Source organism: Bombus vosnesenskii, unplaced genomic scaffold (genome assembly GCF_011952255.1).
Source record: "Bombus vosnesenskii isolate JDL3184/JDL3185 unplaced genomic scaffold, Bvos_JDL3184-5_v1.1 scf7180000014854, whole genome shotgun sequence".
NCBI classification, from domain to species: domain Eukaryota; kingdom Metazoa; phylum Arthropoda; class Insecta; order Hymenoptera; family Apidae; genus Bombus; species Bombus vosnesenskii.
This window is the reverse complement of record NW_022883686.1, coordinates 101667-125266: the sequence shown is the minus strand read 5'-3', so window position 1 is coordinate 125266 and position 23600 is coordinate 101667. Positions and strand designations below refer to the sequence as shown.

The 23600-nt window shown below is 41.1% G+C and overlaps 1 protein-coding gene and 2 pseudogenes across 1 annotated transcript; 1 reads left to right on the top strand and 2 right to left on the bottom strand.

Moving 5' to 3' along the window:
- Window positions 1-1683: 1683 nt before the first annotated feature.
- Window positions 1684-2214, bottom strand: LOC117240737. Its single transcript, XM_033506778.1, has one exon. It carries the CDS (start codon window positions 2212-2214, stop codon window positions 1684-1686), a length of 531 nt encoding a protein of 176 aa, XP_033362669.1.
- Window positions 2215-2451: 237 nt separating this feature from the next.
- Window positions 2452-3050, bottom strand: LOC117240736 (annotated as a pseudogene).
- A 13690-nt stretch (window positions 3051-16740) lies between these two features.
- Window positions 16741-18176, top strand: LOC117240735 (annotated as a pseudogene).
- The last annotated feature ends 5424 nt before the right edge of the window (window positions 18177-23600 follow it).

The following is a 23600-nucleotide window of genomic DNA, read 5'->3' as shown; positions in this document are numbered from 1 at the left end:
CGTCAAATCCAAAGGTTATAGGGGCTACCTAACATCTTATTAGAATATTTTTTTTTAGTTTTTATTAAAAGTAATTATATAATTCCAAATATGTTTAACTTTTGTCATAAACTTTTATTTTGTTCATTTTAGATCCAATATTAATTGTAGAAATTACACGAATATAATCGAAAATAAACATATTGCAATTCCATGTATACATTGTTATCTCCTCATACTATTTTTAATTTCATCTAATATATCTCAGAAAATTAAAAATATGCAGTAATTTCCAAGCAATCATAATGTTTGTTAATTTCTGTCAGGTGTAGGTGTACATAGATATAAACAATGCAAAAGGGATTAATTTACTCATCAATGCCCAGCCTAAGTACTTAGAAAGATGAAATTCGGACAGTACACTTCTTTTATAGCGTAAGCATGAAATAAGTAAGGAGTTTTGGAAATATGGACCTAACGGGTAAAAAGCGGGTCTAATTTTCTTACAAGATAACTATATGCCCACTAAAGTTAGAGATGTGAAATTCGGCATATGAATCTGTGGCTGCACTCGACAGCACAAATACCACCACTCGACACTAACTAGTCGGACGACAGCAGCGCAGTGGTTAGTGCCTTAGGTTACGAACGTTCGGGACCCGGGTTCAAATCCTGGCGACCGGAGTCCGATTTTTCTTCCACGCATCTAAAAATGAGAAGAAAAACAGCAGTACCTCAGCAACGACATCTACATCCAGCAGCTACGATTATCACGGACAACACTCACACCTCAAACATTTCATAAAAAATAAATAAACATATGTTTGAACGTTTTTCGAAATTCAATATTTATGAGGCTGAACGAGGGGCACATTTTTTTCTCAAAGGATAACCACATCTCTATATCCACTGAAGCTGAAGATCAGAGACAATCTTCACGTCTATAATCTCAGTGTCTAAATCGTCGGATAGATTAGTTCGATGGTTAATCAGTAATGGAGCGTTTGGTATATGGTGCTGACTCGTCCGTAATGGCAATTACAGCCCGATGGACATCTAAACTCTACCGCCAAGATTGTTTGTTATCACACCAAAGTATGGTGTATTGCGATAAACTGTCCTTTCCAACTTTATTATAGGGATAGATATTTCTCGAATTCTTGCATTTGCTTTAATTTGCTTTATTACATTATTATACTTGCGAGAAATTTTACTCGATTGATTAAAGAATATTGGTTATTCAATTTGTCTTGCCTTTTCTTTAGATTTATATTCATTTCGTATGTGCTGGAGGTGCTTTCACTGTCGTTCAATTAAAGAATATTGGCGATTTATTTGAATTCTTGATTTTGTTTGAACTGGAATTGTTTTCCTTGTCGATGAATTAACATTAATTAATAATTAAATTAAAATGTGGAGTGTTCTTCTGCCAGCATTTGTTAGCTTTACTCCGTCTTCATCATCAGTGATTTGAACGCTCTGTGCCTGGTCAGCACTACGTCATTCTGTACGTCAATGGAAGCCCGCCACGATCTTTCTAGGCCCGATGAGGCCGCACCATATTTTCGGCGGCGAGCTGGCTGTGCCACCGTTCCCAAGTTTTGAGCTTTGCCACACCCCGGACGTCGTGGACCGAGTGACCGGCAGAGGACTTATTCCCGTCCGAACACAGGCCCTGCAGTTGATGGTATACCCGTGGAAACGCTAGGGCCTGGAGCTAGAACGAAGGAGACGCATCGCCAACGCATATGATATCGTCCGGCATCCCCTTACGGTCCTGGTGGCGGTCGTTCTATGTAGCCTCCTCAACAAGAGTAGACTGCGTCGATTTTTCATCAGATCCTCCGCACACTTCGGAGCCCCGTACAGGACCCAAGAGCGGATGACTCCTTCATACAGTCGGCGCACTCCGACTTGCGCCCTACCGATATTCGGCAGCAGTCCACATAGGGCGTTGGCTGTAGCCGTCACTTTCATAACCAGGAGCTTGAAATGCGGCCCGAACGTCCATTGATTGTCGATGGTGAGGTATTTCATCTGCGGTCCTACCTCATCCTCCTCTCTGCTTATGTGCAGACACTGATCTGGCGGAGTAGTCCCTCTGCGTCGGTAATCATAAAACGATATGATCTCCGACATGGCTGGGGCCACCTTCAGGCCCAGCCTTCGTATAGCCCGTATCACGCAAACGGCGGCAAGCTCTCCGTGGCGCAGGTCTCGTGCCACCAGCGTCATCCGGCCAAGACCAATGTGTCATCTGCGTAACAAACCATGCATGGGTCTGGGGACATGGGGCAAGGAAGCACCGCATCGTATCCAATGATCCATAGAATCGGACCTAAAACCGAACCCTGCAGAACCCCGCGTTCAATGGGCCACCACTCCTCTTCCTCCTTGCCGGTGTAGCCGACCCATCTGTCTTTCAGGTAGGCTCGTATAACACAAATGATGTAGGGAAGCACCTCGAAACATTCAAGGGCCTCTAATATCCTGCCCCAGGGTATGGCGTTGAATGCATTGACTATGTCTAAAAAGACTGCCAGCGCTACCCCACCCGGGGAAACCATGGCCCGTGACATCTCTCGTACCCGGTTCACCGCATCCATCGTTGAGCGGCCTCGCTGGAAGACGTACTCGCTTTCGTACCAAGAGCTTGCCCACTTCATCCACTAGGCATACCGGGCGATATGCCGACGGCGAGTCTGTCGGTCGTCCCTACTTCCGAAACAGGACCAGCCTCGCCTTACGCCATATCCGAGGTATACTCCCTCCCCCAGACACCTTGTAAATAGGTGATGCAGTCTGGAGGCCATGATCGTCATCGTCTCCGCCCATATCTGTTCCGGGATTCCGTCCGGACCAGGCGCCACGTTGCGGGAGGCCATCTTCTTTGTCGCATCCAGCATCACCTTCTCCGCAACCCCTAGTTCCTCTCTCCCCTCCACCGTCCAAGTCGAGGTGGTGCGCGGCTGTCCCGGGCTGTCCTCCTGTGGCGAGAACAGTGTGTGAATGACCTCTTCCGTCACTGCCGTCAGTGGCGGGGCCCTTGGACGCAGTTTCTTCATCACCATCCTGTACGGCCGCACATTCCCGTTCTGTCTGGCTCCAGGCAACATGCCGCTTTCATGTCTCGGCGAAGGTTCTCCGCCTCCTCGTCCACGCCTGTTTCTTCTGTGCGGGCGTCCCAGTTCCAGGCCGCGTCAATGGCTGCTGCCTGGAGCATCTCGTTGTCTCTATCCTTGAGGCGCCACCTCGGTGGCGGGCGGGAGCGCTCCGTTCTCCCAATGCCGCGGATCTCTCTCGCGGGCATTGTCTCCAGGCCGACCTCCATGAATATATACAGGTGGTGTGAGAGAGTCTCAACCCTTTCGGCTACTCTCCAGCCCTTGTTCCCCCGTTGCGAGGAGTGAGCGTTGAAGTCTCCCAGGACAAGGACCTGACGTGAAAGGTATCGTTTCACGCAATCGCCAAGTCTGGGAACTGCTCAAACACGGCCAAGCCACTGTTCGGAGAGACATATACGCCCACCACCACCATGCCAGCCCACTCAATCGCGGCATACCCCTTGCCCTGCTCGAGCAGGTTCCCTGCGGCGGGTGTGCCTGATGCTGACGTCCACGTCCTAGTGATTAAGCCGTCCAGGTCTCCGTCCCAATCAGGGGTGTCGAGTATACAATAGGGCTCGCCTACCACTCATAGGGCAATCTTGCTCTCCCTTATCGTCTGGAAGAGCAGGTCTTCTGCCCGTTTCGATCTTCCCACGTTGGTCTTGAGGAGCCGCATTAATCTGCTTTACTAACTCCATGTCCATGGCCTCCCCCGGCTATCTGCCCTATTCGTGACCTTTTCCTCTTCTTGCGGTAGATATCTCGCGTCGTCGCCCTGTCTTCTGTCCGTAGCAGACTCCCGAATCCGTCTGGTCCCTTAAGTTTTCGGCGGAACGCATGCCACCCCTCCCATTCTGTGTGTGGCGGTTGCACCAAACGACTTACAGAGCGGGCACCAGGACATGGAGGCAGAGCAGCTCTTGGCCTGATGACCGATGCCTCCGCATCTGTAGCATAGCTGCCTCCGGTCTACCGTAGATCCGCAGGTCACTCTCACGTGTCCCAATGGCTTCGACCCTCGCCATTAACAAGCCCACAATAACTCTTCCAGCTCGGCTTAGTTTCCGCGCTGTTGCTGTCGGGCATCTTATCCATGCTGACCCAAGACCACCTCTGGAAGTCCTGAAGTCTCCTACTCGAACTTCCAGTGCCTTGCATCTTCCGGCCCTCGCCAGGTTGTCCCGAAGTTCTTCCTTGCCGACCGAGATATCAATGTTAGTTACCCTTAGCTCCGCCGTTTTCATTGAGGCCGCAACTTTCACCGTTGTCGGATCCAGGGCTTGTGTCAACCGTGTTGCAAGCGCGGGTGCCTCCTCCCTCTCTTTGTACACGGGAACTTCTAAGATGATGCTCCCAGTCACCCCCTTCCTGATTTTAACCTGTTCAATATCGAATTCATCTACCGGGACTTTCTGTCTAGCTATTCGCAGATGACCGCGGAGGGGAAGAGAGCACCACCTTCCTGATCTCCTGCATCGGCCCTTCTGTGGGAGTTCGTTGTGAGGTCCTATGCGCCTTGGCAGTAGCTGGTCTCTTCGCATCCATGCTTATTCTCTTGCGTTCGACCACCTTCCATTCACCACCCTCTTGTCCCTTCGAAAACGATGATATTTGGGTGACACCGGCCCCAACCGTGATTATCTTTCCCTGTCTTTCTTCCAGGCTATAACGCCAGTCCTGTAGGCGTTCTTCCAGGGCCGTGATTAGTGAAGGCCCGAGCTCTTCGAATTTCCTATCGAGGGCAGAAAGACCATCCTTCTGCCCCCCGTCATCCTCCTTAGGGCGCCCCAGCTCTGAAGTGGAGGCGTGTCACCGTGCTTTCTCCTGACGAACACGCTCGACCTTACCTGCTTATTCTTTGCGGAGGACCTCGATCTCCTTTTCCAATTCTTCTACTCGCATCTCCGCCATCGTGGCAGCTTCAGTGCCGTAGGCGGGCCCCGTTCTCCTTGTCATTTCCACCGTGCCCGCGGCAGTGGTGTTTGTTGCTCCCTTTAAGGTCTTAATATACGTATTTTTTAAATTCGACGATGTTGTCGCCACCTTTATTATCTCCTCAACTCGCCAAGTTAGTTCGGCTCCTATGTCCGCTGTGGAGGATGTTCTCATCTCCGAGGTCAGTTCCATAGGTATGTTTGGAACTGTGGGCGTCAGTTTTCTTTTTCTTCCCCTGGACGTCTCTGCTGAGGATGAGGATGGGGCCCCATAGGCCATTAGCTCTTTGACGTCCGAACTTGCACTTCCCTGCGAGTTTCTTGCTTGGTATTCGCTTGGAGCCATCACCAGATCCATATGCCTGAATCCTCTGGTTTATCCGTCATATTTGCATGCCTCGTGGATTTTCTGGTTACTTTTGATGCAGGTTCCATTTCTTCCTCCATATCCTGCTTTGTACTGTTGGCATTCTCCTCGTCGGACGCGGGAGCCCGTCCGGTGTCCTTTAACGCGGTGGGGCTTAGCGCGCACGTACTCTCGGGTAGATTCCGAGGTAGCCCGTGCGGCGGCTCTGCTGTCACGCGTCGGAGAATGTCTCCGTCTGCCCACGTGTGCCGCGAGGCGTACCCGTAGGACGGCGCTGCCGGCGCGCGTCCTAACCTGTCTTCCTTACAGCTTGGTCGACAGGGCTGAGTTTTATCTCTTGCTTTCCTGTCCCACCCAGTCCTTTCCTCACTAATTTTTTTGCGCACTTCGCACTCACGCACTGGCACAACACTCTGGTCCACTTTTTTGTCGCCTTTCCTTGTTCTCAATATGATATAGCCTGCAGAGTACGGAGCGACGTAAACGCGTCCTCTCTGCATGCTGCGATTTTTTCAATCTTAATTGCTCCAGACTATGAGGATTTTGATCTCTCAAAGAATTCACAATCAGAAGTTTTGTAAAAGAGGATTCCTAGAATTCGTTTGATTCAGAAGAATGTTGTGATGTGGAGTTGGAAAAGAAAGAGCTACAAGAAAAGGATGCAGATAAAATTAAACACAATTACATCGGCCAATACCAATTAGCAGGGCTGGAAGCTAGTTAAAACGGGTAATTCTTTTGAGAAATATAATGAGGTACACGAAGTGTTGTCAGAAGTAAATATTGATGATGTGAAGAATGGTATCGTTTCGTACGCGAGGAAGATGGGAGAGGAAATGCCATAAAGAAACCCAAAAAAATCAATACCTATTACTAAATTTATGCAAGCAAATGCACGCTTTCTCTCCCACCTCATTTGAATAAGACCTATTACTTTTAATTATTTACATTGTTCGATAAGAATTTAAGAACAACCTACTTAGTTTTTGTAAAATTAAACTTATTTACATAAATAAGACCATTTTTATAGGCAATACTACATGTTGTTATTTAATCGTCTCCAATAACACTTATATTTTATTCCAGTTTTGGTTAAATTACACTTTTATGAATTAAAATTGGAAATATATGTCGGGTGTGCATTAGAATTAGGGTTAGGGGCGTGAAACGAATCTCCATTTGGATTACACATTGTCGTTATGCAATAGAGAAGACATTGATTAGTACAAATACGATTATCATAGAACTGGACAAATAACCGTGGTAATTAGATACTCGAGAAACTAATGACAATGATTCTAGGTTCAATATCGAATTCGCGGTCGCTGGGATGAACGTGCTCACAAAAGCTAAGCCGGACGCGTAATACTCACTGATCGTAAGGTGTTACACTATTCGTCGATGGGATCGCAAGAATTAAGAAGAAAGAATAAATTTCCGTCCCGATGATGCCACAGTGGAAAACTATGATGGGGTGTGTCTAAGAACACGAGATCATCGGACTCGTCGAGGATATCCTTCGATCAGAAAGTAAGGGGAATTGACGTTGCTGCTAATTGGTCAATCTCCATATCAGTGGTTAGAAAAAGATGATAGCTGCCCTCGAGGGAAAGTTGCTAGTGGGAGACGCCTCTCGTTGAAAAATAGGTCTCCCCTATTTTCCCGTATTTGGGACAAAGAAGGACTTTGGGACATTGAAGGACTTTAGTTAGCCAAATCTTAAGATTTATAACGGGCCCTCGAGCTAGCTGAACATGTACTGCGAAGGCGCATCGACATCTGGCAATCATCTTACTCGAAGAATAGGGTCTGCGTGTAGCGAGCCACGGGACAGGAACCGTTGGAATGTTTACTGTCGCATGCCGCCACGAATACTTCTTCTAAGGAGAGCTATAGAATTACTCCATACCTTTGTTAGACAAAGCGTTCAATCCCGTGACCGCGGCTACATTCGGCGACTGGTTGTCGCCTCGAGCCCAAGCTCATTATCGCAAATCTCGAACAATACAATCGGATCGAATGACGACAACGGTCTTGATACTCCGAGGAAAAACAACAACAGGATTTGAATTGTTCTGACTCGCGTGCCGCTACATGTAATACGTTATAAGGTAATTGTAAATTCGACCGATTGTGTGGAGGCGCGATCGCGAGGAAGCGCGTCAACGGGAGTACCCGTTACGATTCTAAGCATCGGCACCGTGAATAGATCGATCCCCTGATTTCCGTTAAGATAATAGTGGTGGTTGATGTGGCATAACGCTGCAATTAACAGTGTTATAAAATATATATGTAATATCGTGATATAATGTGTTCCCAAAGAGTGGACAATAGAGATGTTAATCAGACAGAAAAAGACGATTGTTGTTCAACCTGAACTATTCACGCCAAACGCACAGAAAACAGCGCAATCCACACTCTCTCGGCAACGCCACTCGCAGCCTCCGTCTCCGCTCAACTCGCACTCGGCTCCTCGACTCGCACTCTGCTTTTCGACTAACGCTCTGGCCGTTGCCGCATTCTGTTGTCTTTTTTCCTAGGCCCACCGCACACGTGTTCTGCAGGCGCTCGTGGCCAGGGTCACGTAGGTCTTTTCCACGAAACTATGCACTTGAAAAGACCGATGACACATTGATGGGCCCGACGACGCCTTGGCTCTCGCGACATTGTTCATAGTTCGCCCGATATTTCTTAGGCCTTTCGTCCACGATACTACATATATTTCCAACAACTTTGTACAACAACACAAGTTAGTAACTCCGCTGCTTATGATATAGGTGACGAAGAAATGGATTGCTATGATATGAGAGAATCCGAGTAGATATGTTGACTGATCTGAAGACCGAGATTGAGTACGGGTAGTTAGGTGGCCTTCGAAGAATTTTTGAGGGTTGAGAGTATTGGAACTGAGATATAACTGCCCGTCCGCACTTATATACTTACGGAGGAAAGCTCGGTATGTATTTAATTTTTAAACGAAGGAAGCTGATTTCGTTATAAAAAGTGAGGACTAGGATTCGCGATACCCATTAGCTACGACCAGCATCGATGAATGAATCCTACCAACATGGTTCATGGGTGACTTTGTCCATGGGAAAATCCAGACATTTCCATTATGTAAATGTCCGGTTTTGCCAATTGTATAATTACCAGGTTTTCCCATTATACAGGGTGGTTGGTAACTGGTGGTACAAGCGGGGAGTGATTCTACGTTAAAAAAAGAAGTCGAAAATATACAATAAAAATTTTTCGTTTGAACATTGTTTTCGAGAAAATCGACTTTGATTTCCGCTCGGTACGCGTGCACTTTATAACGGATCTCACTATACATCGTTGTCTCGAAAGAAAAATTAAAAAAAAAATAAAAAGAAATTTTTTATTGCATTATTTTTTATTTTGAAAGCAATACGCTGCAGGACTTCGCCGCGTACAAATAAAAAGCATAACGCTGCTGGAGTTAGCCAAGTACAAATAGAAAGCAATACGCCGCTGGACTTAGTCGAACATCAATTTTGGAAAAGTCTTCTAATGCTTTAGCCTAGATTTTGTCATAGCTGTCATTAAGCAGTTGTTGTCATTCAATCTGATTGTAATTGTTCGATATTTGTGAAAGCGAAAGTGGGTTCGAGGTGACAACTGGTCGCCGAACGCAGTCACGGTGACAGGATAAACGTTTTGTCTGACGAAGGTGTGGATCGGTTGTATTGTTCTCCCTAGAAATCACATAGAATTGTACTTTGGAGATGTCGATATAATGGGACACACGTTGTATTAGGAATCAAACTCCAGACAGAAACTGCCTAGCGACGGCGTTTGGATCTTTCTCGATGCTTCCAAAGAGTATACAACAAACTTTTGACTGAAACTGCCTAGCAACGACGATTGGAACCTTCTCGATGCCTCCAGCGAGCATATAACAAACAAATGCAGTCGTATAGCGAAAAAGATTTTCATCAGATATTCATTCGTGTGATCGCCTTGGAAAGTGATAAATCGAGCAATTTACCGAGTGTCTCAGCAATCGTATTTTTTTGTGTTTAAAATTATTCTACGCATAGTAAAGAGTTATCCCGTTGATCGTGGATTCGTTTGAACCGAGGAGCATTGTTAATAGCGTTAATTAAATTCATTATTCGTAAAACCTATTAATCGTTAATCTCATTAATCGTTAAATTTATTATTTGTAAGACATATTATTCGTTCCTCTTATTATTCGTTAAACTTATTATTCTTTAATCTAATCATTAGTTAAACTTATCGTTTGTTAATCTTATCATTCATTAAACTCATTATTCATAATATTTTGTAAAATCTTGTATAATCGCGTAAATATAATCTTTGTTTCGTAAAACAATGGCTAATTTAAACGAAGAATCGTTACGCGCCTTAAATTCTAATGATAACCCGACATATATATGTCGGAGATGGAAGGACAGCGGGATTTTCCGTCGGGAATACTGGGACCCGGTCACCATAGTCAAGATTTTAATGTTTAAGCAATAAAAATAATGAAAGTAACTTTTAATGTTCCAACCTGATTTTACGACGATGGGTTCAGGTTTAAGGTGACATAACGGGTCACCAGACGTAGCCACGGTCACGGGAGAGGCCGCGTACCTGACAGAGGTACGGTATGATTTTATGACTACTTAAAACCAAGGATTCACCCGAGAAGCGGGGACAGGAGTATATAAGGGCCGGTTCATCTGGATTGGCAGAGTTTTTAGTTAGTTAGTCGTTGGGCGAATTGCCGAGTGAGTGACGCTGATAATGGTCATCCCGTGGACCGTGGATTCGTTATCGAACCTGAATTCATTGTCACCATCATCTCGAACATCCTATTGCCGTTACTCATAGCCTCTTGTAGTGCCCACACTCGTACTGATAGATACTAGCCACATCCGCGACGGTAAAGTAAGTAAAGGTTCATAGAACGCCCCAAAATGCCAACCTAACTCCGACATATATATTCGTCCTTATTTGTTAGTCTATTAGTCGCCCTTTATTCAATAATATTTTTATGTTAATCTTTTTATTTTGGTTTCGTAATAGTGTGTGTTGATTTGTGTATTCGAATCCTTACTCGCGTTAATTAGCATATAGTAGTTTTTGTTTCTTCGTTACGGCACGTGCGGAGCGCGGGACGTGACATTACATCTAATGGAGCCCGTGATAAATTGCAACGTACGCGACAAAACTTTAAGGAATCGGTACACAGTTATGTAAAGAGATTCTGACACAACCTCCACGAACTGATATACGCACTCCAACACGATATTCGCGATCCAATACGTCGAGCAGTTGCTATAGATCTTGAAACTGGACGAGCCACCAAAATTTTTATTCTAAACTTGAAACCCGAAATAGAAATACGCACATCAGCTACAAGATCGAAGAATCTCCTAGAAGCACAAGATACAGCTTTCGGGGCAGAGTTATTTATAGGGGAAATCGAACGCAATAAAAACATAGTAAGAGGAAGAACAATGAATCAACCAATTGCGAGTGCCAACTCCCAATTTCAAGAAACACCTAATGCAAAAAGAAATATCACGCTTGGCAACACCGCGCGGCCAACTGGCCAATTGGCAACTAACGCCAATAAATCCATCTACGAAGAAAAAAGTGATAATGGAACGATCACCACCCAAATGTTTCAAATGTTATCAAACGGGACATTTAGCCAACGCTTAGACCCAACAGCGAAATTTTCCATCAGCCAGCCAAAGAATCTTCCCACCTCCAAGAAATTACCATATAATGGCGGACGAAGAGGATATGAATCCCGGAGAAGAAGTGGAAGAGAACCAACAATACGAATTGACGCCAACACTGGAAGACTCCTCACGATTACCATCGGATCAAAACTTGGACTAAAGCAATATTTAGTAGACACTGGTGCCGGAACAAACATAGTCAAACGCTCAAAAACCATTTCCACTCCATTAAAAGACGACAAGAAAACATTCTTTATGGGCAATGACAAATACGAGACAGACGAATACGTTTACCTTACAATCTGTGAAAATAGAAACAAATTCTACATAGTACCTGACAACTTCCCACTAATTGAATACAAAATTACAAACGACTAAATCCAACTCAACGATCAGGTGTTCTTATTTCAACAACTAATTTCAGAATTGAAACAATTTATCAGGACAAGAGACCAACGCAAGTATGCTTCTGCAATACTGGTGAGCAACCAATACCTATTTCTAATGATCTCTCTAATGAACTTCAATGATTTCGAATAAATTCAAAAATTCAAAAACATAATTAGAACGAGCCATATTGAAAACAATTTTCGCATTCCTATCGAAAATATCCTCCTACACTACATTGACGTATTCAACTTAGACACAGACACTTTACCATGCACCGATTTAACAAAGCACATCATCACGCTGAAAGAAAACAAAATCATAAACACAAAATCTTACAGACCACCCGAGGCACGCAAATTAGAAATCGAAAAACAAATCAAAGAAATATTAAACAAAAACGTAATCGAAGAATCAGACTTACTGTACAATAGTCCAGTATGGGTCCCCAAGAAATCGGATGCCTTCGGAAAACAAAGATGGCGCATAGTGATAGATTTCCGTAAATTAAACGAATTAACTGATCAAGACGCGTACCCTTTGCCAAACATTAACGATATACTCTCACAATTAGGAAACGCGAAATTCTTTTTCGTACTAGACCTCTCTTTCATCAAATACCAATGGACGTAACATCAAAGAAATATACAGCTTTTAGTACGCCTCAGGGACACTTTCAATACAATCGAATGCCATTTGGATTAAAAATCGTCCCAGCTACACTCCAACGCATGATGGACACAGCATTTCGCGGTTTATTGAATAAATATTGCTTCGTTTATTTAGATGACATCCTAATATTCGGAAGTAAGATTCAAGAACATAACAACAACCTTGTAATTGTATTACAGAGGTGAAGAGAATTAGGACTAAAGATTCAACCAAAGAAATGTGAATTCTTAAAGCCAGAATTAGAATACCTTGGACATATTATCACGCACGAAGGAATAAAACCAAACCCGAAAAAGATATGTAGGAAGTGAAAAGATATGTAGTTGGAGCTAGGTGAAAAAAGAATTCGTGTTTTGTCCCGGGACGACCGGTGAATTCGTCAGTAACGCTATGCCCAATAGTCCCTGCCTTAGACGTAGAGGGAGTCTCGCTAGGTGCGGTATTTGTATCATGACATCGTATATTCGACCGCTAGCGAGATAGACAAACGGGTCGTCGTAGTAGCCCTCTGGTGTTGGCGGTTGGTATCCGCGGATCGCCCGGGAGATGTTACGCCGCGTTGATGCCTCGACCTGTCGGCGTTCTGTTAGTACCGATCCGCCACAGATAGAAGCAGTCAAAGAATTAAAAATTCCCAAAAACTCAACCGACGTAAAATCATTCTTAGGACTAGCAGGATATAATAGAAAATTCATACATAACTTTTCAAAGATAGCCAAACCTCTAACCGACCTAACAAAGAAAGACACACCCTTTCATTGGACAGACAAACAACAAGATAGCTTACAAACTCTGAAAAACGCAGTATGCAAAGCCTCGGTATTGACATATCCCAACTTTAACGAAACATTTACATAAACAACCGACGCATCTAACGAAGGAATAGGCGCTGTACTTTCACAAAACGACCATCCTTGTTGTTACATCTCCAGAACACAAAGTCCCCCGAAAGAAACTACTCAACCACTGAAAAAGAACTTCTTGCAATCGTATGGGCAGTAAAACGTTTGAAACCATATTTGCTAGGAAGACATTTTCTCATAAGAACCGACCATCAAGCTTTAACTTGGCTTAAAAATTGCAAAGACCCCTCATCACGACTAATTAGATAGAGTTTAAAGCTAGAAGAATACGATTACGAAATACAATACTACAAAGGAAAAGATAATACGGCTGCTGACGCACTCTCGAGACAAACTATCAACAATTTGACGACTGAAGACAACCTCCTTGTATGACAGATGGGAACAAGATACCGGCACACTTCCTAAACTACTAAAGATAGTCCCCAACGAAAAATCCTTCTTCCAAATAAGAAAAGAAGTTTTAGGACCCTACGACAAAGAGAAATGGTTAAAACAAAATAAAAACATTTTTGATGTATGTTAACGACAAAATAGAAGAACCTTTGCATACAACCCGATTCAAATTCTAACGAATAAGTTGACGCGATTACAAAAGAAAACGACGTTTTAGGACACTTAGGTATACAGAAATCTTACGCAAAAATAAAAAAACGATTTAAAATCCCACATTTGTTCTCAAAAGTAGAGGAATTTATAAAAAATTGTGTAGCATGTCAAAAACAGAAACTTGTCAGAATCCGCGCGAAAGAAATTCCCATAGTACCTCAAACTCCCACTGAACCAGACGAGAAAGTAGCAATGGACATAAGTGGTCCCATGCCGAAAACTCAATATATACTCTCTATTCATGATGATTTGACTAAATACCTGATATTAACACCTCTCAAGACACAAAGAGCTGAATCCATAATAGATGCCTTATTGAATCATTACATTTACATCTCCTCAGCACCTAAAACTATACTAACAAACCAAGGACAGAACTTTATTAGCGAACTTATGACGAAGTTCGAAGAAGCATTTAAAATAAAACATATAAGAACAACCAGCTTTCACACACAATCTAACGGATCCCTAGAAAGAACACATGCAACGGTAAAAGACATGATACGAACAAGTCTAAACGACTCAGACAAAGAATGGGACAAAGTATTAAACTTCATATGCTTAGGATATAACACAGCGATTCACGACGCAGCCTGCTCGCTCTTTATCACGTCTCGTTATAACGGATCTCACTGTAAATCGTTGTCTCGATGGAAAAATTGAAAAAAAAAATTAAAAAAGAAATTTTTATTCTATATTTTCCACTTCCTTTTTCCCGTAGAATCATCCTTTTTCCGCTTGTACCACCAATTACCAACCACCCTGTATATCCATTGGACTGATATGCTTGTATCTGCTTAATAAGATAGGACTGTCAAAATTATGTATTCACATATTTTGTTGCAAAAATAAGAAAAACACCGTTAATATCACACCTAGCGTTAGTACTGCAATACCCTCCGTCCCTATAAACATATACACATCGATACCTGGAATAAAAAAAGAATCAAGGGTAAGTTTTGAATTATCAATACCGTCCAAGGCCAAATTTCATCCATCGATTCTGAAGAAACGCAAGGACTTAGAGGACTAAGTTCACTCTACGAAGGGGGGAGTGTAACGCCACCCAAAAGCCAGGCATCTGGCGACATCAGATATGCCGATAACACCTAGCCATGCGATAGCAATGAAAAATGACAATAGCCGGACTCCCACCCATAAGATATGTGAATGCAAACAATATTTAAAGTATTAATTTCTAACATTTAAACTATTAATTTGTATTATTTAAGCCATTAATTTAAAACATTTAAATCATTAATTTCGAACATTTAAAACACTAATTTACGACACTTAAGCTATTAATTTATGACATGTAAAAACCACATTAGCGACATCAGCAAATAATACAATAATATATTACATGGTAATAACACATAATGATGTAATATTACGCTATATTATATCGCTTTATATTATATCATAACACGTCATAATATATTACGACATATTTCATTACGATATATTGTATTACAACATATTATATTGCGTTATATTATGTCACATTATATTGTATAACGTTATAATATATTACCTTATATTATGTCATTGTACAAGTAATAAAATGATACAACATAAAATAATATTACGCAATATGATATGACGTAATATAATATAACGTAATACTATATAACATAATACATTACACGCTAATAGCATATAACGAAATACTATATAACGTAACACATTATAACGTAATACATGATAACGTAATATAAAATAACGTTATAAAATATGACGTAATACATTATAATGTAATATTATATAGTGTAATAGTATAACACATAATACATTATAACATAATATAATATAACGTGTTATGATGTACTCTGACAAAATATAATATAACGTAATACATTTTTTGACGTAAATCCATATAACGTAATATATTATAACGTAATACCATATACACATTATACGTTACAGCGTAACGCATAATACACATTATAGCGTAATATATTACAACGAAATACTATATAACATAATACTATATAATGTAATATATCATAACGTAAAACAATATAACGTAATATAATATAACGTAATACTATATGGCGTAATACATTAAAACGCAATACTATGTAACGTGATACTACATAACGTAAGATAATTTGTTAAAGTATATGTCGGGTTAAGATCGGAATTTTGGGCGCGTGACAACTCGCGTGGACTAGCCATCGTTTCACAAGTTTCACATAAATTTGATGAACAATGAAGTTAGTGAATAGTAAATTGTACGAATAATTAAGTTTAACAGATAATAAGTCTAATGAATAATAAGCTTAACGAATAGTAAGTTTAATGAATAATATGATTTACGAATAATAAATTTAATGAACACTTTTAACAATGTTTTTGGGTTCAAACGAATCCACGGCCAACGAGATAACTCTTCACTAAGCGTGAAATAATCTTAGGCGCGAAATACGATTGACGAAAATGCTCGATGTGTCACTCTCCAAAGCAATCGCACGAATGCCAGTGTCACGACCGGCATACTTCAAATCCGACGGACTGGCGATAGAGAGAAAGATGTGGCGGCACTCGGCGACAATGTATATCGCTGAAGTGCCTAATGAACCATCAACATCCCAACGGTCCTTCCACCGAAGGTTCTAGAAGAAAGAGCACGTGGCAACGATCGCGGACGCCTAGCAAATGCATGGACGGTGGGGATGTTGAGGGATGACAAAAGAAAGTAATCGGATCCGATCGAAAGTAAAATCATAAGAGTCAGTCTTAGAAAGTCACGCCTAGAGTTCGGAAGTAGATTCTAAAGTGTATTGATGTTAGAAAAAAAAATAAAGTTTTCTTTTTTTTATTTTTACCACAAATTCCTTTTTTATTTTGTTATTTTACGTGACATTTTGGCGATCCTGCCAGGATAGTGAAAAGTGTTTGTTTGGAAACCAAAAGACATTCATCATCTACGGAAGATCGAATTATTTGGGACTACGGTCATCCGCAACAACAAAGTAACTATCACGAACCAAGTGAAGTAACAATAAAAGGTAAACTGAATTCCTTTGTACGTTACCGTGAAAGAAAATTTAGCTTCAGTAGCCAAGACTCGTCTTCGTCTGAAAATTATAAATCAGCGCAATAATGTCTAAGGCAAACGAATCTCAAACTGACCCAATGTTGCGAGCAATATGGGACAGTATTCAAAAACAGAACGAGAACATTGCCCTTTTACGAGAGGAAATGTTGTCTATGCAAAATGACGAAGAGAACAGACACAGGGCAGCAGAAATCGAGAATCTCGGGAAAACCGTCGCAGCGCTACGGACTGGGTTCGGATCCCCTGCGACCGATGAATTTGCTTCCATTATCACCGAAGACAATGAAAGTGCGTCGACAGCAATCAATCGCACCGTGAATATGGCAAAAGCACGCAAATTGTCAGGGTTAGCAGCTTCAGACACCCCACCTGTCTATCTCGACATCGAACAACCCGAGGTGGAAGAAAGAGGCTATTTTCCGCCCGCTCCTCCCACTCTACGAGCTAAGGATGCAATACGCTACATCCCAACGCTCAACGGAGATGATGATGTAGGAGTTGAAGACTTCATCAAAGAAGTGAGAAGTATGAAGGATCGCTGTATGGAGCAAGATCTATTGCTAAAAGCAATAAAAGTGGAAAAAATCGTGGGGAAAGCAGCCCAAAGTATTCGCAACATTCCTATTGAGTGTTACAGTGATCTGTACGACGCACTGAGAAATAACTTAGCAGCACAAGTGACTTCGAATGAGTACCAAGAACAATTACGAGAGTTGAGACAGGGACGCGAGGAATCAGTGCAAAGTTTTAATATTCGGTTTAAAAGAATACTCAACCGTTTGCTGTACGCAGTAACCAATGAGTACCCACAACCACTAACACGTAAAATTATGACTGAAGAAATCACGAAGAAGACTGTTCGTGTGTACCTAAAGGGACTCAGACGCGACATAGGGCGAATACTATTAAGTAGTGAACCCTTGAATCTTCCGGAAGCTGAAAAAAGGCAGCCGATGTAGAACGCTACTTGCGAGAAGAACGAGAACCTAATTGGTCATATAATCGCTTACCTTCGGTTAGTAATCGCCCCGACAACCAGCATATGCAGGTAAGACGATCTAATGTACCATCAAGATCGCCTAACACGCCAGTAGCTCAGAAACCTGCTACATTTAACCAAGTAGAAAATAGATCACCTGCTGAACGCGCGCAGATGAAGTGCTTCAAGTGCGGAAAGCTGGGACACATTGCCAACAAGTGTCAAAATTTTCTACCACCGAGCCAACGCGATCGACCACCCGCAAGGATTCAGGCAGTCCAGGAATGGGACGAAATACAAGAAACAACATCGAACCAGGAGATGGACGAACCGTACGAGACATACGAGTCAACATCGCCGCGGGAAGACTACTCGCAATACCTTTGTCAACCCGAACCGAAGAGCGAGTATTTCTGGTCGACACAGGAGCAGGGATAAACCTGGTGAAACGTAACAAAACTGTCAACGCGATACAAATAGGGCCTAAAAAAAAATTTTCTATGGGACGAGACAAATACGAAACTAACGAATACATAACGAAACGAATTTTTGGACAAAATCACATTTTTCACATAGTACCGAACAATTTCCCTATTATCGAAGACGGAATCATTGGGCTACCATGTTTAGAGAAATATAACTATTCAATATCCAATGACAAAATCCGATTAAACGACAAAACCATTTTATTTCAGAAACCAATACATTTGACTCCTGGAGAAAACAGAGTTCAAACAATCTATTTGGAAGGCAAACCAACTAAAGTATGTTTTATCAACACTGGTGAGCAAAACATTGAAATTTCTAGCAATATTCAAAATTCTCATGACTTTTCCAACGTACCAAAACTAAAAAGCCTAGTGAGAACAGATCACATTGAAAAACCAATCCGTGAATCCATCGAAAAGATTATCCTCCATTATATTGACATCTTTAATTTAGAAACCGATCTTTTACCCTGTACTAATTTAACTCAGCACACAATTTCGTTAACCAAAGACAAAATTATTAACACACGATCGTATAGACCACCGGAATGTCACCGTGACGAGATTTCGCGACAAGTAGGAGACATGTTGAAGAAAAATATTATAGAAGGATCCGAATCCCCTTATAACTCTCCGGTATGGGTAGTTCCGAAAAAATTAGACGATTTCAGGAAACTAAATGAACTCACAGAACAAGACCCTTTACCTGATATAAACGACATTTTAACACAACTAGGAAACGCAAAATTCTTTTCGGCACTTGATTTATCCTCAGGATTCCATCAAATTCCAATGAACGAGAAATCTAAAAAATATACCGCTTTTTCGACACCGCAAGGGCATTTTCATTTCAATCGAATGCCATTCGGACTTAAAAACGCACCCGCTACCTTTCAAAGATTAATGGACAGAGCCTTAGCTGGACTTGTAGGAAAATACTGCTTTGTTTATTTGGATGACATAGTGATATTCGGAAAAACGATTCAAGAACATAACGAAAACCTCGCGATAGTATTTCAGAGACTCAGAGAATTGGGACTTAAATTGCAACCGGACAAATGTGAATTCGTAAAATCGGAATTAGAAATCTTAGGCCATGTAGTTTCATCCGAAGGAGTCAAACCAAACCCCAAGAAATTAGACGCTGTAAAAAACTTTCGATTACCCCGCAATGCCACGGACGTGAAATCATTCTTAGGTTTAGCAGGTTATTATCGCAAATTTATTCGAAACTTTTCCAAAATCGCGAAAAGCCTTACAGACTTAACAAAAAAGGACACACCATTCCATTGGACTGACAAACACCAGATTAGCTTTGATACTTTAAAAGACAAACTCTGTAATTTCCCAATATTAGCTTATCCAGACTTTAACAAAACCTTTACCTTAACTACCGACGCAAGTAACGAAGGACTAGGAGCAATACTGTCGCAAGACGGTCATCCTTGTTGTTACATTTCAAGAACACTGAATCCACCCGAACGAAACTATACCACGACAGAAAAGGAACTCTTAGCCATCGTATGGGCCGTGAAAAGATTAAGACAATATTTGTTAGGACGACGCTTCATTATTCGAACCGACCACCAAGCTCTTAAGTGGCTACACAATTGCAAAGACCCTTCTAGCAGACTGATTCGTTGGAGACTTAGACTCGAAGAATATGACTATGAAATCGAATATACAAAGGGTAAAGATAACACAGCTGCAGACGCTTTATCTAGAGTTCACGCAGTAACTCGCGACGAAGTAGTTAACCTCGACCTAGTAATCGATCACACTAATTTATTCAACGCATGGAAAGACAACAACGAGAATCCGAAACTCTTAGAAATTAAACCAAATGACCAAACATTTTACCAATTAACTCGAAACGACTTAGGAGAATACGACGAGACACTTTGGATCAGAAGACTTTACAAAATTCTTAAAGATACAACAAAAATCGGCATAGGAAATAGCGATTTCACTGAATTAGAGAAAACACAGATTAAACTCATGCTAATATATTTTAACGACACGTACAAGAAAATTACTTATGCACCTAATCCCATCTTAAAACTAGACGAAAACGAAATAATACAAGCAATAAAGGAAAACCATAACGACACCGTAGGACATTTAGGGATACAGAAAACGTATCAACGGATCAAGGATAAATTCAAAATTTCCGGACTTTTAGAAAGAGTAGAAAACTTTGTGAAAACATGCGACACATGTCAAAAGGAGAAACTAACACGTATCAGACCCAAAGAATCCCCACAAATCTCAGACACGCCACTTAACCCTAAAGACAAAATCGCTATGGACATCATAGGACCGATGACGAAAACCAAACGCGGAAACCAATACATACTTTCAATACACGATGAACTTACGAAATATCTGATACTAGTTCCCCTTAAAACGCAACGAACTGAATCCATAATTAACGCGCTCATTGAACACTATATTTACATATTTTCGGCACCAAAAACGATCCTAACAGATCAGGGACAAAATTTTGTTAGTGATTTAATGACGAAATTTGAAGAAGCTTTTAAAATCAAACACATCAAAACAACTTCATTTCACCCACAAAGTAACGGATCCCTCGAACGAGCGCATGCCTCAGTTAAAGATTTAATTCGTACTGCATTACACGACAATGACAAAGAATGGGATGAAGTACTTAATTTCATTTGTTTAGGGTACAACACCGCGAAACATGAAGGAACAGGATTCTCTCCCTTTGAATTGACCTTTGGGCGAAAAGCTAACTTACCTTCCGCAATATCCAAATTTCCCACACTCACCTATGATGATATGTACTCACTTTGGCAAAAACAGTTGAATAAATATTGGGAAACAGCTCACAAAACACTTATTCAGAATAAGCAACGATACAAGCGAGACCAAGAAAGAAAGATTGTCAAAACTCAGACTGTGTTTAGGAAAGGAGACTTTGTTTTAATTCACAACGACCATAAAAGAGATAAGTTGGACATTGAATGGTTAGGACCCTACAGGATTAACGATGTGAAAACTCCTTATTACATTATTTCTATCGACAATGCTAAGAAAAAGATACATGGTAACCGATTGAAAGCGTACTTTTTTCAGGATAATGCTGACCCTAGCACTAGTAACAATACCCTTAATTAGTTGCCTTAAATTCACGGGATAGGAATTACGCTTTGTAAACAAACCCAACCAATTCACGATCGAAAACTACAACATGATTACGCCTCTGAAATTATTAGCTTCTCGAACACTAACAAATATTGTAAAATTGCTATATTTAAGATTAACGAAATAACTTTTGTACCATCACATGCAGAAAATCAATTCATAGCGGTCCCTGAAAAAAAAAAGCGTAAACATATCCTTTGATCTACATTTAAATAATTCCATTCTACTACGATCTTAGAGGACCAAGATCAATCTAACCAGGGGGGTATGTCACGACCGGCATACTTCAAATCCGACGGACTGGCGATAGAGATAAAGATGTGGCGGCACTCGGCGACAATGTATATCGCTGAAGTGCCTAATGAACCATCAACATCCCAACGGTCCTTCCACCGAAGGTTCTAGAAGAAAGAGCACGTGGCAACGATCGCCGACGCCTAGCAAATGCATGGACGGTGGGGATGTTGAGGGATGACAAAAGAAAGTAATCGGATCCGATCGAAAGTAAAATCATAAGAGTCAGTCTTAGAAAGTCACGCCTAGAGTTCGGAAGTAGATTGTAAAGTGTATTGATGTTAGAAAAAAAATAAAGTTTTCTTTTTTTTATTTTTACCTCAAATTCCTTTTTTATTTTGTTATTTTACGTGACAGCCTCGTCTGGAATTTGATACGCACTCATTGGAAGCATCGAGAAAGTTCCAAACGCCGTTGCTAGGCAGTTTCTTCCTGGAGTTTGATTATTGATACAATGTATGTCCCATTGTATCGGCACCTCCGAGGCAACCTCACACGTGGCTAGGCCCGCTCTCGAGGCCGCATGCCGCCACAACCACACTTCTCGGAAAACCCATACAACCACTCCAGACCTCCGTTAGGCAAAACGTTTATCTCGTGACAGTGGCTATGTTCGGCGACCAATTGTCACCTCGAAACCAATCTCGCTATCACAAATTTTAAACAATTACAGCTATGATAAAATCTAGGCTAAAGTACTAGAGGATGTTCCCAAAATTTCCAAGGAAAGGCTTCGGTTTTCCTTTCATCTCCGACATATAATATAATGAAATACTACATAATACATTATAACGTTATGGTATCTGACGTAATATGATTATAACGTAATATTATATGTCGTGATACAGTATAACGTAATATAATATCACATAATATTATTATATTATACTACGTAATACATTATAACGTAATAATATATATCGTAATACTTTACAACCTAATATATTATAGTGTAATATAACATGACGTAATACAACATAATTAAGATGAGGTACATAGAAGCTATCAGCTGAATACGCGGCGCTTCGTTAGTGTTGATCCACTTGCTTCCCTTTGTCACCTTTAGATATCCTCACTATGCCCGTGTTCATATCCGTCCGCTACCTTGGTAACGTATGCCTTCTGCTCACTATATAAAGAGAGAGCAAAACGTTATACAATACAACTTAATACAATAAAACGTAATACAATATAACGTAATATAATGTAACGCAATAGTATATGACGTAATATATTATAACGTAATTTTTTAATAAAATATTTACGAAACCTAAACCTTAGTAAGTTATTAACTTTTGTTGAGTAATTTTACTTCTGAATGAATTGAATAAGTGAGAATTGAATAAGAATGAATAAAATTTGTCGCTATAGGAGCTCTATGAAAGAAGGGTAGATTATACTCACTATTATGTGTGTTTTTTCTGTCACTAATAAGATCGTATGCATTTTATAAGGATCATTTAGATGAAATATTTAGGAAATGATTATTTGGATAATTTAGCTTTTACTCGCGTAATTTAGCTTTTCTTCGAATTGAGTTTACAGGAATGAAATTTGTCGATCTACGATTTAACAATACGATTTGGAGGCGTCGTCAACCAAACCAATAAATTATTTTTCGAAAGTACTTCCTAGCTACTTTTATTTAGACCAAAATTCTCTTGGTTGTGCTGTGGGTTAAGTTCTTTCTTAAGCTACAGAGAAAGAATAGCAACGCACCCAAACCGGCTGGCAGCGGAAACGGTCGGCACGTCAAGCATAAAAAGAAGATTAAAAAGGAAACACCCAACAGATCTCACAAAGGACATAACCTAACAAACAAACACTCACCACACTAAAGAAATAAATCAATCAAATTCGAAGATGGTATCTCACTTGGGGGTAGCCATCCACATGTTACTTACCAATTAAGTTAGAAAAATTTACCAAATGTTCAGCTGGACAAATTGTAAAGTTTAAATTAAATAATAAA

Bases quoted from the DNA above. Each gene is read 5' to 3' on its own strand.
- LOC117240737 (XM_033506778.1), bottom strand. From the start codon at position 2,214: ATGACGCTGGTGGCACGAGACCTGCGCCACGGAGAGCTTGCCGCCGTT.